Source organism: Mangifera indica, chromosome 11 (assembly GCF_011075055.1).
Source record: "Mangifera indica cultivar Alphonso chromosome 11, CATAS_Mindica_2.1, whole genome shotgun sequence".
NCBI classification, from domain to species: Eukaryota; Viridiplantae; Streptophyta; class Magnoliopsida; order Sapindales; family Anacardiaceae; genus Mangifera; species Mangifera indica.
In genome coordinates, this window is record NC_058147.1 from 1,976,928 (window position 1) to 1,992,545 (window position 15,618).

At 33.7% G+C, this 15,618-nt stretch overlaps 3 protein-coding genes across 3 annotated transcripts; all 3 read left to right on the forward strand.

Moving 5' to 3' along the window:
- The first annotated feature begins 4,454 nt into the window (after positions 1 to 4,454).
- Positions 4,455 to 5,787, forward strand: LOC123230110 (putative F-box protein At1g19160). Its single transcript, XM_044656232.1, has one exon. It carries the CDS (start codon positions 4,567 to 4,569, stop codon positions 5,653 to 5,655), a length of 1,089 nt encoding a protein of 362 aa, XP_044512167.1. The 5' UTR covers positions 4,455 to 4,566; the 3' UTR covers positions 5,656 to 5,787.
- A 3,660-nt stretch (positions 5,788 to 9,447) lies between these two features.
- Positions 9,448 to 11,147, forward strand: LOC123228680 (dihydroflavonol 4-reductase). Its single transcript, XM_044654146.1, has 6 exons — positions 9,448 to 9,646; positions 9,730 to 9,899; positions 9,977 to 10,171; positions 10,271 to 10,430; positions 10,515 to 10,707; positions 10,802 to 11,147. Exons 1-6 carry the CDS (start codon positions 9,535 to 9,537, stop codon positions 10,971 to 10,973), a joined length of 1,002 nt encoding a protein of 333 aa, XP_044510081.1. The 5' UTR covers positions 9,448 to 9,534; the 3' UTR covers positions 10,974 to 11,147.
- A 1,584-nt stretch (positions 11,148 to 12,731) lies between these two features.
- Positions 12,732 to 15,441, forward strand: LOC123228564 (ornithine transcarbamylase, chloroplastic). The gene is made up of 5 exons (XM_044653967.1): positions 12,732 to 13,001; positions 13,699 to 14,033; positions 14,168 to 14,299; positions 14,406 to 14,681; positions 14,936 to 15,441. The coding sequence occupies exons 1-5, from the start codon at positions 12,791 to 12,793 to the stop codon at positions 15,116 to 15,118; spliced, it is 1,137 nt and encodes a 378-aa protein (XP_044509902.1). The 5' UTR covers positions 12,732 to 12,790; the 3' UTR covers positions 15,119 to 15,441.
- Positions 15,442 to 15,618: the final 177 nt, after the last annotated feature.

The following is a 15,618-nucleotide window of genomic DNA, read 5'->3' on the forward strand; positions in this document are numbered from 1 at the left end:
ACTGAACAATCAGATTCTACCAAGGAAGAAAAAGATTTTGACACTTTGGAATCGAGATTTTTCGGAGGTCATAGAGGAAGAATCGTTGTCAGAAATAGTGGAAGCGACGAGAAACCACACAAAGCTACGCATCATAAGGAGATTTAAATCATTATCCAATTTTATGGACACCAGTCTCGTGCAGGTGAATGCTTTGCAGGCATCCTCACAGTTGAAACCTTGGCGGCCTCGTGCAGGTGTTTTCTCATTTAACGGAAACACTCAGGTGGTAACTATGAGCTCAGCTCCACAGGCCAAGATGAAGAAGAAAGAGAACGACAAGAGGAGGGAGATTTGTGGTGGAGGGTAATATGGTAATTGTAGTTTTTCACTTAAGTGAAAAGTCAATAAAACTCTTTCCCTGCCCCTGTCAACTTCAGAACGGTCAATTTGTTGCCCCAGCCCACTCCTACCTACCACTGTTCTCCTGCTCCAACGCCCTGCTCGTATCAACTTCAGAACAGTTAATTTGTTGCCCCAGCCCACTCCTACCTACTACTCTTCTCCTACTCCAACGCCCTGCTCTTTCAGAATCCATACAAACGCAAGGAGGCAACTGGTGGGTGCCTGGGTGGATTCATGAAGCACGAGTAGAGCTGGCCACAGTTCATGAACCGATGGTTTCGATTCGAAACCATCGGTTCACAGTTCAAAAAAATAAGAATTCTGAACCGAAATCGTTACAGGACGGTTCATAATCAGTTTGGAACTGACGGTTCCGGTTCATAACCCCGATTCGAAACTGATATTAAACTGTCGGTTCTGATTCATGACCCTGATTTATTTTTTTAATTAATAATTATAATAATTAAGAATAAAAAATTTTTAAAAAAAGTTTAGACTTAATTTTTCAATTACGCTTTTTACATATTCTCTTGTGATTTGAAAAAATCAAAGTCTGCGTAGTTCTATTTACTACTTTTTATAATTAATTTTATTTATTATATATTATTATTATTATTTTTATTATCTTTCATAATTAATTATATAATTTATATTATTTATTATCAAAAAATAATAAATAAAACTACGTATATTTTGATTCTTTCAAATCTCAAGAGAATAATTAATTATGAAATTGTATAATAGAAAAATAATAATAATTAAATTATAGAAATTAAATTTAGAATTGATAAAAATAAAGATAGAATTTAATTAAATTTGAGATAATTTGATTGAAGGATTGAGAGAGTATTAAGAATGAAGAGAATGAGAAATGAAAGAATTGAAAGATTGAATAATATTTATAAGTAAAATTTTATATTAAAGAATTAAAAAAACAGCCAAACAGTGCCATGTTTTAAACATATGCAGGGGAAACAGTAGCCATGTTTTAAACATATGCAGGGGAAACAGTAGCCATGTTTTAAACATTTGCAGGGGACCCGGTCCCTGCAAATGTTTTGAAAAAAAATCGGTTCATGCCAATTTTTTTAAATTTAAAAAATAAAAAAACTGGTTTATAAATTTTTTGAACCGTCAGTTCATGAATCGGCTATGAACCGATGGTTCTATGGTTCAAAAATATTAAAACTGGAATCGAACCGTCAAAATTTGGTTTTGATTCTGGTTCATACCGATTCTGGTTTTAACGATTCCAGTTCCAGTTTTGACCAAGCTAGTTTCGGTTTGATTTATAAGCCAAACCGACCCGTGGCCAGGACTAAACACGAGGCTAAGTTTATCGTGAGCATAGTTGTTCAAAAATTTATTATACACAAGAATGTTTTCGTATTCAGCTTTTCTGTGTCCACAAATACAATTCATACAAAGCAAACATGCACCAGGTGAAACATTTACTGTTAGCAAAAATTAGACATGTTCAGGGCTAGGGCTGGACTCGAGCCGAGCCAGCTCGAGCTCGAGCTCGGCTCGGCTCGGTTCGAGCCTGAAACGAGCCGGGCTCTGCTAGGCTCAATCGAGCTCGAGCTGGCTCGGTAGATTTTTTTTTAAATTTTTTATACAAAACGACGTCGTTTTGATCCATATATATATACAAAACGATGTCGTTTTGATATGAAAAACGAGTCGAGCCGAGCCGAACTCGAGCTGAACCAAGTTCTGCTCAAATCGAGCTCGAGCTGAAATCGAGTCGGCCATAAAAAAATTGAGCCGAGCCCGAGCTGGCTGCGAGCCGAGCTCGGCTCGAATCCAGCCCTATTCAGGGCCCGCCTCTACCCCTCTACAAAGGCGTGGTCCGTGGGGTCATGGTCCATATTCATGCAGGCACTATCATGCTCGTCGGCTGTACGGATTGTGTCGGAGCTTTGCAGTCGATCCCCTAGTTCAGTTTGGTATGACATGTAAAAAATAAAATAATTAAAAAGTTTTAAAATATATATATTGTTATAAACAACCCAACAAATATTGTCCGCTTTTGGCTTCAGGACCTCACGACTTTAAAATGCATCATTCGAGTTAAGGGTTTCAGGTCTTTGCTTATATACAAGCTCAATAGACAGTACGAAAGCGATGTGGGACTTCAGGTCACAACACACCCCCCCCCCCTCAATCGCTATCGTGCTGATAACGTGTTATAAACAGTCCGACTAATATTGTCCGCTTTGAGCTTCAAACCCTCACGGCTTTAAAACGCGTCGTACGAGTTGAGGGCTTCAGGCCCCTGCTTATATACAAGCTCAATAGATAGTACGGGAGCGATGTGGGACTTCAGGTCACAGCACACCCCCCATTGCTATCGTGCTGATAACGTGTTATAAACAGCTCGACCGATATTATCTGCTTTGGGCTTCAGGCTCTCATGACTTTATTACGCGTCTCGGAGGGGCAAGGCTTTAGGCCTGCATAGGCCACCAAGATATTGTCCGTTTTGCCCCTCCAAGACGTGTAATAAAACCGTGAGCCCCTGAAGTGGCAAAGCGGACAATATCTTGGTGGCCCATGCAGGCCTGAAGCCTTACCCCTCCGAGACGCGTAATAAAGCCGTGAGAGCCTAAAGTCCAAAGTGGACAATATCGGTCGAACTGTTTATAATATATATATATATATGTGTATATATATATGTGTATGGATGTATATGGATGTATATGTGTATGGATGTATATGGATGTATATATATATATATATATATATATATATATATATATATATATATATATATATATATATATATATATATATATATATATATATATATATATATATACATCCATATACATCCATACACATATACATATACACATATACATATACATACACATATACATATATATATATATATATAGAGAGAGAGAGAGAGAGAGAGAGAGAGAGAGAGAGAGAGAGAGAGAGGGTGTTACCCCGTTGAAGGTTCACAAAAACATGACCAAAAGACCTTGGGTTGTGTCATGTCACAGATAGGCCTGGATATAATCTGAACCGATTCTATCTTAAAAATTAATTCGATTTGATTTAGTTTAACTCAAATCCGTTTGATTAAAATTCGAATTGAACTCAAGTAAAAAGATTTAACTCGTTTTTTAATTAGAGCCAAACTTGAGCCAAAAGGTGTTTGATTCGGTTTAACTTAAATTCAACTTGCTTGAAGAATGCTCTGATGTAGCTTTTTGTGCAGATACTCATGCTCTAGTTGCAAGGGACTCAATTGTCACCACAATAAGAACTTCATCAAATTATCTTCAAACCTGTTTTTCACATTTTCATATTCTTTAAATTTCATTTATGTCTTACCATCCTCTAAATAGGGAGGTCATTTTTGAAATGTTTTAACTGGACGTAGAAATAAGATGATCTCCAATTTTCAATACAGTCTGAATATAATCTGAGCCAGCTCGATCTCGAAAGTTGATTCGATTTGACTTAGTTCAGCTCAAATTTGTTTGATTAAAATTTGAACCGAATTTGAGTCGAAAGATTTAGCTCGTTTTTTAATATGAGTCAAATTAGAGCCGAGGGGTGTTCGGACTCGGTTCGCCTCTATCCGAATCCACCCCTAGTCACAAGTAACCATGACCAGCCCTTTAGCAGGTCTTGATGCAATATGAACCGTGGGTATAACAAGTTGCTTTAAATTCGGTCCTCCCATGGTCATATATAACAAAGATGATCCAATGCAAAGAGTAAAGTTACAAGGCATGATAACACTTTCTTTAAAGGTATATTTGTCTGTATTTAAAATGGTTTGCAGGTTACGACAAATTATATCAAGATACAAAGGTCCCATAGATACATTTAACACTACTAAAGTCTCCCTCAAATTAATGCTAAGACGAATTTCTTTAATTTTGTGATAATGAAATTATAAGAGAAATTAAAATTGCATTGACTATGAAACTTATAAATATTCCACAATTATAGACCCGAAAACAGACACAATTTATGCTTCTTAAAAGACATAACATTTGATCATGAACAAACGCAAATTTTGTTTCTTAGAAGGCAAAACTTTTGGTGATGAACGGACACACATTTTGGTTTCGATTCACTAGTCATATATTCCAGACATTTTCCTCTCATTTTCAGAGACCCGGAAGCCATAACCAAATTGTTCAAACGCTAAATATTTTGATGGCTTATATTCCGAAGTCTCTCGTCTTCCATTTTCTCCTCCGACTTCCAGTTAAATCTTTAGCAAGATTTCAGTGCATAGACAAGGAATGGTTGTCTTTAATATCAGACCCACATTTCATCTACACCCACTTGAAACGAGCCCAGACAGCGAATGATTTTCGTCTGTTATTATCGTTCATCTCACATGGAAATGTCAGCACCACCATCAAGTTTATCACCATTAACGAATATGGACTTGCAGGTTCAGACTACTCAGTTCACATAAACTCTGACTCGTACCGTGTCTTGCCTTCCTGCAACGGTTTGGTCTGTTTTTACGGTGTTAAGGGCAGGATTTACATTTGTAATCCCGCCATTAGAAATATGGTGAAGCTTCCAGGTGATGATGCAAAGGGGTCTATTTTGTTGAGCTGCGGGTTCGGGTTTGATCCTCAAGCTTGCAGATATAAAGTCATTAGGATGTCAGACTCAGGACCATTTAAAGCACCCGGTGACTCCAAGATGGACATATTTACAATGGGAACCTGTTCCTGGAGGAATGTAAAGTATGATGAACGTTTTCGCTTTCTGAATAGGCAACCACCAGTGCATGCTAGCGGTTTTTTCTACTGGATTACAGCAAATAATGGTTCTAAAGGATATATGATAGCATCATTCGACATTGGAAATGAAACCTTTGAAGCAATTCCTCCCCCGAAAAGCCTTTCAGGAAAAAATTGGCCGATGTTTTGTCTTGGGGAATTGGGAGGAGATTTGGCTTTGATTGACATGGATTTTGCATCGGAAGGCAAGAGGAGAATGGATCTTTGGCTGCTAAAAGAGGCTTCTGGTGATGAAAACAAAAAAACATGGGTTAAAGAAAGTATCATTCATCCATCTCAGCCTCTCGATGCCACTCGTCCTGAGGCGCTTGATCACGGAGGATCAAAAGTTTTGCTTCATGGATTTATCAGAGGATCAGATGCTTTTCTGAATTGGTACAATCTGGGAACTGGAAGTTTCAGAAGATTCGAAATACAAGAGATAACGTCGCCGTTTTTTCACGTCGGTGCTCACGTGGAAAGCTTGGCTCAATTGGACGGCTAAGATTACATATTACCAATCAAGTTTCTATATTGTCCGTTGAGTTGCTGTTTTGCGTCGTTGTTTTGGTACTAGGCCAAAGTCGCTTTCATGTTTTTGTCGTATTCAGGCTCATGAGATTATCCTTTAAGGGTAATGTGGTCTCAAAGAATTTAAATATTAGTATATAACAACCTTTTATTATTTATATTATATTATTTAATTTATTAATAATAAAATATTACAATAATTTTTTATTATTAATACTGACATAATAAATAATATAGATAATAATCTAATTATTATATTCACCTTATATATTAAAAAATTATTATTATAATCTTGATTTTATTATAATTATAATATTATTTATTAATTTTTTGAGATAAAAATAAATTTATTTTTAATTAATATATTAAATAATATAAAATATTTAAAAATAATTATATTTAAAGATATTTAAGTAAAATAATTTATTAGTATTATTTTATTATTTTTAATCAAATATAATAATTATTTATACATATTAAAATTTATCAAATATAATAATTATTTATACTTAATAATCTTTTAAGTAATCTTTCTTTAAGGTAATATCTCTATTTTAATAATAAATGATTATCTAAACTAAATGTTCTCTTAAAATCTAAATATATTTTTTATTATGATTAAATAATTTTGAATTAAAAATAAAATAATATTTAATTATATGATAATATATTATCTGTATACTTAAATTATATACAAAAATATATATATACAAAACATTATTCTTATATTATATATGATAGAGTTAATATCACTTACACCTAAAATAATATGAACAAATTACATTTTTATTGCAATTATTTTATATTTTCTTTTTTCTCATCTTCTTTTTTCCTCGTCACTAATAAAAATGTCAAATAGATCGGACCAACTCAAAATATAAGAAAATACTTTAGTTTGAAAAACCCCAACCTACTATTGTAATAGATTGGGTCAAACTTTGAGCCTAGACACAAAGGTTGGCTTAATCCAACGCGTTATTGTTTTTGTAATAATAATTATAATATAAAAAAAATTTATTAAAATTAATGGATCAATCTAAACTATTACTGTTTGATTTAATCTGATCACATATATATACTTTCTATGGGTCAGGCCGAATCATGGAATATGCTATTATACGATTTTTAGACTCAATCTAACCTGTTAACCGAGTAAGGTATATCAGCATTACTCAGTCTAACCTATTATTACCTTTAATCATTTGTATTTTGTATTTCCCACGTATCTCACCATCAGCGCTTCTGCCTAATCTGGTGGCCACCCTTGCGTCATGCGTCAAGTCTGCTCAAGCAGTCCTAACCGAGTTGTGCGGTGCGTTATGGCTAGCTCGGACTCTTTGTCATCGCCCTCATCCGGCTTTTCCATAAGAATAAGAGATGAAGCTTAGTTCGGCGAACTCGACAGCTTCCTTCCCAACTTAATAAAATTACCATTTAACTTTAGTAAATACAAAGTATATTTGTGCCTTTTCACCAACTTAATAAAATAATATATTTTATAAACAAATTTAACAGAAATATGATAAAACAAAATTTTCAAATTTAAAGAAAAGAAAAAGTCATTCCATTAAAGTCGGTGTGGAACATAATAGTTGGCAATACTTATATAACGTTTCTAGAATGGCCGTTCTTGTACAGTATACGCCATCACCATTGAATCTTTTACTTAAGTTATACGCAATGGAATAACATACGGAACGGAATATATGGCTAACATAAATATTTTAAGGCCAAAAAACTCATTCCCACCTAAAGTGTAATGACATCCTGAGTTCGTACTTTCAACTTTTAAAAATTTAAATACTTATTTATTATTCAAAATTTGTTAAACTTTTTTATTAGAATTAAAGATAAAATCATTATTTTATTAATAATATTAAAAAATTATAATTTTTTCTCTTTTCTTCCTTTAAGTTTTGAAAACTAATAACTTTATTTATACTTAAATATTTTAAGTTTTAAAAAATAACTATTTCCCCTACCTAGGTTTTCTCTTCTCTTCTCTCTGACCACCACACAATCATTGGCACCATCGTCTTCCCACCCTCACTGTCGAAATTATTCAAACGACCTCCCATGATGGTCATCCAAATGATTATGACAATGAAGGTGAAAAGAGGATGACACCGATAATGGTGTGGTGGTCGAAGAAGGGAGAAGAAAAAAAACTTAGGTGGGGGAAATAGTTAATTTTTTAAAATTGAAATGTTTAGATAGAGATGAAGTTGTTAGTTTTCAAAATATGAGAAGAAAAATGAAATAAAATTATAATTTCTTTAATATTACTGATTGAATAACGATTTTATCCTTAATTTTATTAGAAAAGTTTAAAAGATTTTAAATGATTGGTGAGTGTTTGAGTTTTTATGATTTGAAAGGTATGAGTTTAAGATTTAGCCATACCTTGGGTGGGAATAAAGGCCAAAAGCCTTATTCTTACCCATGTTTAAATTTTAAAATTCAAAATATCTATTTGTTATTTATTTATTTTAATTAAAATTCTCATATAAATATAAAGTAAAATTATTATTTTAATAATATTATTAAAAAATAATATAATTTATTATATTATTCTTTTTAGGTTTAAAAAACTAATAACTTCAATTCTATTTAAAGTTTTTTAGTTTTAAAAAGGTATATTTTCTCCTCTAAACTATATAAGAAAAAAACTAAATTCAAAAGAAAAATGTGATTTTTTAAAATTGAAAAACTTTAAATTAGAGTAAAATTATTAGTTTTTAATATCCAAAAAAAAAAAATAAATTATATTATTTTTTGAATAATATTATTAAAATAACAATTTTATCTTTATATTTACTCAAAATTTTTAATAAAAATTAGATAATAAACAAATATTTAAATTTTCCAAAACTTCATGTAAGAAAGTTTGAAAATTCACTAAACTCAAATCAAACAACTCAAAATCAAGTTGTTTCTTACAAGAAAACTATAGTCTATGCCCACAATAATGTCTTCTAGAAGCAACCAAGTATTAGCTCTCATGACCCCATCTTATAGTCGTAGCAAAGTATTGAATTTATAGTGATAAAATGGATGATTCTTTTATATACAATTAAAAATAAAAAAGTGTGGTCCCAGCCTGAGGTGATACTTGACCACGTGAGTTTGAAATAAATGTTATTTTCCTAAATGAGTTATTATAAGTTTGAACATTACTTACGTTATTTTAATTTGAAAAGTTATATTTTTTTTCAAATTGATTTAGGACAGGCAATTAAATCACACCAGCCTCTTATTATTGACATCATTATTCATTGTAGAGTTTCCACCTCTTTTTTATTTAGAAGAATATATAATTGGTAGGTTGAAAAATTCTCGAATCTCATCTTGAAAAATACCCTGTATGAGAGGAGTAAATCATGACAAAACCTAAAATCTGATCCTAGTCAATTAATTAGAAGAGCGGTAAAAAAAAGTCATGACAATGTCGTTTATGCTTGGATTAACTTTTTATTCGAGTCTACAAGTAAAGGCAGTTTCTATCGAGAAATCACCGTTTCATCGAATCTGTCATTGAAAAAGGCCTTACTAGGGAAGCGACAATGTCAATAAAGCCGGCGGCACGGGTGATTTATCAAACCCAGTCTTTGATGATGGCAAGTAGATTGGAGGGTAGAGTAGACTGTAATGGAGGGTGTGGGAGCAGGTGGAACTACCACAAACACGTGCGACAACGATCAGTTAATCACGTGGTTGAAATTGTGCTTCAGAGTATCTGGTGGAAAGATAGAATTACCGGCGACTATATAATCATCTGGATTCGCTTCCAGACATTACAACGGAAGCTTTGTACAGAGCCAGGCACAAGTAACTAATTTGTGTTAGAACAAATATGGTTTCAGAAGTTGTTTGCGTTACTGGTGCGTCCGGCTTCATCGGTTCATGGCTTATCATGAGACTCTTAGAGAGAGGCTACAGTGTTCGAGCCACCGTGCGGGATCCCAGTAAGCTTGCTTCCTTTTTCTTCTTTTCATGGTTGTGGTTTTTGAAAACTTGTGGTCTGTTAACAGGATTTTAATGGTGGCAGATAACATGAACAAAGTGAAGCACTTGCTAGAGTTGCCAAACGCAAAGACCCACCTGACTTTGTGGAAAGCTGATATGACTGAAGAAGGAAGCTTTGATGAAGCAATCAAAGGATGTACAGGAGTCTTTCATGTCGCCACTCCCATGTTTTTTGATGCTAAGGATCCTGAGGTATGATTTCATCTTCAAATTAATGAGGACCCAATTTGTTGACAAGATGAAAGAAGTGATAATTTTGTGGGTTTCAGAATGAAATGATAAAGCCAACAATAAATGGGATGCTGGATATCATGAAAGCTTGTAAAAATGCAAAAACGGTGAGAAGACTAGTATTCACATCATCTGCAGGAACCCTGGATGTTGAAGAACACAAAAAGCCAGTTTACGATGAATCCAGTTGGAGTGATCTAGAATTTGTCTTGGCCACAAAGATGACTGGATGGGTTTGTATTTTGATGATGATCAAACTCACACACACACAACAAAAAGTTTAACCACCATTAGCACATTACTGAACTTGTTAATTTGTTTATGGGAACTAGATGTATTTTGTATCGAAGACCCTGGCCGAGCAAGCTGCCTGGAAGTTTGCTGAAGAGAACAACCTTGATTTTATCAGCATAATTCCATCTCTTGTGGTTGGTCCATTTCTAATGCCATCAATGCCACCTAGTTTGATCTCTGCACTTTCACCAATTACTGGTTCGTCTTCTGTTTGTACATGTTTGTGCTTGCCATTGTCATAATTTAAAGAAACCAGACTTTAAATTTACCTTTTTTTAACAGGAAATGAAGATCATTATTCAATTATAAAGCAAGGCCAGTTTGTGCATTTGGATGATCTCTGCAACTCTCATATATTTCTGTATGAGAAACCTGAGGCAAAAGGTCGTTACATCTGCTCTTCAGATTCAGCTACCATTCTTGAAGTAGCAAAATTGCTCAGAGAAAAATACCCAGAGTACAATATTCCCACAAAGTAAGCCTAAGTCAATTAGCTGGCCAATCTTGAATTGATTGCTGTTCTACCTAAATTTAAAGTTTTGTCTAATTAGTCAAGCACTGTTGCTCAGGTTCAAAGGCGTGGATGACAACTTAGAAAATTACAAATTCTCTTCTAAGAAGCTTACGGATTTGGGATTTAAGTTCAAATACAACTTGGAAGATATGTATACAGGAGCTGTGGAGACTTGCAGAGCCAAAGGACTGATTCCTCTTTCTCATGAAAATCGCATCAATGAGTAGACCAATGTCGGTGTCACAGACAGCAAACCACCACCAAGTCCCCGCTTTTCAGCTGCGCATTGTTTCCTTGGTTTTCTATGAGATCCTTTAAGTCTTCATGCACTTACTCCATTACTACTTACTCCATTATGTCTTAAAATAAATATATACATTTAATAAATGCCTATTATATCATGTCTTCCATTATGTGCGTACTTACCGTAAGAAGTCATTGTCCTTCATGAAACATTTTCCCAATGTAGAAGAATTATTAGGCCATTCCCTGCCAGCCACCACAATATCATGTTGGAATTGAGATTCTATTCTAGTGGGGTTTATTCAAATTTGGATTAAACAAAGCTAAAATAAGTTTGAATCAAGAGAATTCAAATTTAATCTTAAGTTTATAAGTTTAATATTTTTTACATTGAGTTTGAAGAGCGTTTGGCATGTTAATTTTTCGAACTTTAAAAAAATTGATATAAATCAATCAAAACAATATTGTTTTAATTAATATATATAAAAATGTGTTGTTTTAATTATTTGACTTAATTATAATATTAAACCGGGTTTAAAATTTAGTTTAATTTAATATTATAATTAAATCTGAGTTTATCTCGATTCGAATTTACCTTTAGTTAAAGTAGATATCATATCTTCGGTGCGGGAGAAACTCAATCATTCACCTACTATACTTTATTATTATTAGTTATCATAATCTTAACACATATGATATAACTTATCCAATTTTATTTTTATATGTTGGTTGTTGAGACAACTCAACTTTAACTAAATATATAATAGAATATGTTATGATGCAATTATTAAGCAACCCAAAAGATTTTATTCATAGTTTTGAAATTTGGACTAACTAGTTTGAACAAGATTTGATGGCAAGTTCGATCCGAACTTGCAACAAATGCGGCTTTGACTTTTTGATTAGGGTGAACCAAAAGCAAAAACTATCTTGATTCTAGGTTTGACTATTGAGTTACCCCAATTACGGGATTGTTTGGTTTTGTGATATATAAAAATTATATTGATAATTTATCTTTTATTCCTTATATTATCTTATTTGATTTTTCAGTAATAAAATATTATGATAATTTTATATTACCAATGATAATGTGACAAGTAATATAGGTGATAACCTGATTACTATATTTACCTTAGGTATTAAAAGATTATTAAGATAATCTTGATTTTATTATAATTTTATTTTTATTTATTAATCTTTTAGTACTAAAATACTCTCATTTTTAATTAATACAATAAATAATATGAAATATATTTTAAAATAATTATATCTAAAGATATTTAAGTAAAATAATATCTCAGTATTCTTTTATTATTTCTAACTGAACATAATTATTATGCATACCTATTAATTTTTACTAAATTTTATTAAATATAACAATTATTTATATTTAATAATCTTTCAAATAATTTATATTTAAGATAATTATTTTTTTTTTATAATAAAATATTACTTAAATGGAATGCCCTTTAAGGATTTGTGTGGTTATAGAACTCCAGCCGTTGCTAGGGTAATCACAAGGTAAAATTCATTAACGGACACTGACGGCCGGTAGAACATTGATAGTTTTCGAAACTAAGGGTACTAACTTGATACACTAAACTTTGGGTGGTAGTATGTGTTTTGGTCTTGAAACAATTATGGAGTGATTAGTGATGCAAGGGCAAAAGGTCACATTCAAGTGGTCCCCACATCAGGGGCATTTACGTCAATACAACTCACTAACTGCAAAACCCGTGTAAAACCCACGCCGTTTACATTTCACTCTCTCCCCCTCCCGAAGCTCTTCCCACCAAAAACAATGGCGGCGATTTCTTGCAACTGTGCACTTGGATCGGACAAAATGGCTTTCTCCGCTTCATCTTCGTCTTTGCTCAGAAGGATTCATCCCAAATACTCGCGATTCTTCTCCGCCTCGGTCCCTTCCCCCCTGGCTTATCCGGTTCTCCGAAGAACTATTTCGTGCCAGGCCTCTTCTGCCACGTCAGCTCAATCTTCCGTCAATGAAAAAGGTTAATGTTCGCTTCCGATTCTTAGTGTGCTTTATTTGATCTCTTGTAAGTGATGTTGTTTCTGATAAGAACTAGATTGGTGTTTGTGTTGAATCGACCGGGATTTGTGTTAAGACTTCGTTTAGTTGTGAGATTCAACTTGCTTTATAGGCATGCATGAGTGAAATGTTGGACAATTTCTCAAAATTATTTATCGTGAATTAGGGTTTAATAGTTGGAAATGCTAATGTTATTCAACAATAGAGATTTCAGTTTTTTATTTTTTATTTTTTTCACATATTTGTTCGTGTAGCTAATAGTTATTGAAGTAAAAGTTGTCTTGTGAAGGTTGAAATTCATGATTTGAGAATACAGTAGTCTTTTATAATGTCGTTTGGTTTCTTTGAGCTGTTCACGACCCATCTATGTATAAATTTACTGTGGCAGCTTGTTCACTGCTTTGTAAATCTTTCTTCATTTTATATAAGTTGTTTTTTCAGTTTTTTAATAAAATAACCTTTGTTTCCATATTCGGATATGTTGTTGGAGTTTATCATGAAAATGTTTTTGGTCCTCGTGTTATTGTGCAAGGTATGTGCAAAGAAGCTTTGTTCATTGCATATCAATTTAAAACTTGTCATAGCTGTCTTTGTTAATTGAATTGCAAGCCAAAGAACAGTTGAGCAACACTAGGTTGCTTGGGTTTTGTATTTTACAGCAAAAGCAGAGCTAAAGGATTTTTTGCACATTAGTGATTTTGACAAAGGCACCATATTGAAGATTTTAGACCAGGCTGCTGAAGTCAAGGCACTGCTTAAATCTGGAGACAGGACATTTCTGCCATTTAAAGGTAAGACAATGTCAATGATCTTTGCCAAGCCATCAATGAGAACTAGGGTATCGTTTGAGACAGGGTTTTCCCTGTTGGGAGGTCATGCTATATATTTAGGACCAGATGATATCCAGATGGGTAAGCGAGAGGAGACACGTGATGTTGCTCGTGTTTTGTGTCACTACAATGACATTATTATGGCACGTGTCTTTGCTCATCAGGTATGCTGGTGAGTTTCTTATGTCAGGGTAGGTGTTGTTTACGCATGCAGTTAACAATGTAGAGGAAAACTGAAATAAATTAGGAAAATATGTCAATATGCACCGTCTTGCTAATGTTATCTATTCTGTTGCAGGACATTCTTGATCTGGCTAAATATGCTACTGTACCTGTCATCAATGGGTTGACAGACTACAACCATCCTTGCCAAATAATGGCTGATGCCCTCACCATTATTGAACACATTGGTCAGTTGGAAGGAACCAAGGTTAGCCCATCAGTTTCATGTGATTTCTGTTTATCGTCATACACCTTGATTGAATATTTTGTTTTATGTGCTGCTGTCTAACTGTTTGAGGGTAATGCAAAATCAGGTGGTCTATGTTGGAGATGGAAATAATATTGTACATTCTTGGTTGTTGTTGGCTTCAGTTATTCCTTTCCACTTTGTTTGTGCATGCCCAGAAGGTTTCGAACCAGATAGAGAAACAGTTGAGAAGGCTCAGCATGCTGGAATTAGCAAAATCGAGATTACAAATGATCCAAAAGAGGCTATCAATGGTGCCGATGTTGTGTACTCTGATGTGTGGGCAAGCATGGGGCAAAAGGAAGAGGCTGCATATCGCCGACAAGTGTTTCAAGGATTTCAGGTACTATTTGTTTTAGTAACATTTGTCTTGTTAATTATTAATATTTATTTCTATATATTTATGGCACCAAGCGTTTCAAGCATTTCAAACATATTTTTGACCTGCAAGATAGTTTGCGTAGAATATTGCTTGATACCTTTTGTATTGGAAATTTTCTATCTGCTATCTGCTGTCTGGTAATGAGCCATGAGTACTAGTCAAAGTTGTTGCTTCAAGTCTATTCCCCGCATATATTTACTGGCAAATTTTTACAGGTGGATGAAGCTCTCATGAAGTTAGCAGGCTCAAATGCTTATTTTATGCATTGCTTGCCTGCTGAAAGGGGAGTGGAGGTGACTGATGGCGTTATTGAAGCCCCAAACTCCATTGTCTTCCAACAAGCTGAGAATCGGATGCATGCACAGAATGCAATAATGCTTCACCTCCTCGGTTTGTAATTGTGCTATTCATGACTAGTGCCTACCCTTTATGAAGTCTTCTGAAGTTGCAATCATTGCAAACCCTTTCAATTTTCGGTTACATATTTCAGTAGAACAGCTGTAAAAAGGATTTGTATTTTACCGAGTGTTTCCTGCAATTAGTTTTGAAGTAGTTACTGTGGTTTAAATCGAAGATGTACAAAAATTCAGGTAATCCTGTGCTCTATAGTGCGCATCTCCCTTGGATAGGGGCAGATTCTAGTTTGTTTATCGGCTCAAATCGAACGAACTTGAAATGATTTTGATTTAGACAAATTCAAGCTTGAGTTTGAGTTTACAAATTTATATTGTTAAATTCGAATTTTAGAGATATTCAGTTCCTTAAACTTGTGAGTTTGAAAAAACCCAATTTTAATTAGTTAAAACGGTAATGTCTTAATTAATTTAGCTTAACCATGATATAGAATTAAAACCGAACTTAAGTTTGATTTGGTACTATAGTCAAACCTGTACTCAGT

Bases quoted from the DNA above. Each gene is read 5' to 3' on its own strand.
- LOC123228680 (XM_044654146.1), top strand. From the start codon at position 9,535: ATGGTTTCAGAAGTTGTTTGCGTTACTGGTGCGTCCGGCTTCATCGGT. The intron at 10,172-10,270 runs GTTTGTATTTTG...TATGGGAACTAG, and splicing joins CCACAAAGATGACTGGATGG to ATGTATTTTGTATCGAAGAC. The intron at 10,708-10,801 runs GTAAGCCTAAGT...ACTGTTGCTCAG, and splicing joins GAGTACAATATTCCCACAAA to GTTCAAAGGCGTGGATGACA.
- LOC123228564 (XM_044653967.1), top strand. From the start codon at position 12,791: ATGGCGGCGATTTCTTGCAACTGTGCACTTGGATCGGACAAAATGGCT. The intron at 13,002-13,698 runs GTTAATGTTCGC...TGTATTTTACAG, and splicing joins ATCTTCCGTCAATGAAAAAG to CAAAAGCAGAGCTAAAGGAT. The intron at 14,682-14,935 runs GTACTATTTGTT...AAATTTTTACAG, and splicing joins AAGTGTTTCAAGGATTTCAG to GTGGATGAAGCTCTCATGAA.
- LOC123230110 (XM_044656232.1), top strand. From the start codon at position 4,567: ATGGCTTATATTCCGAAGTCTCTCGTCTTCCATTTTCTCCTCCGACTT.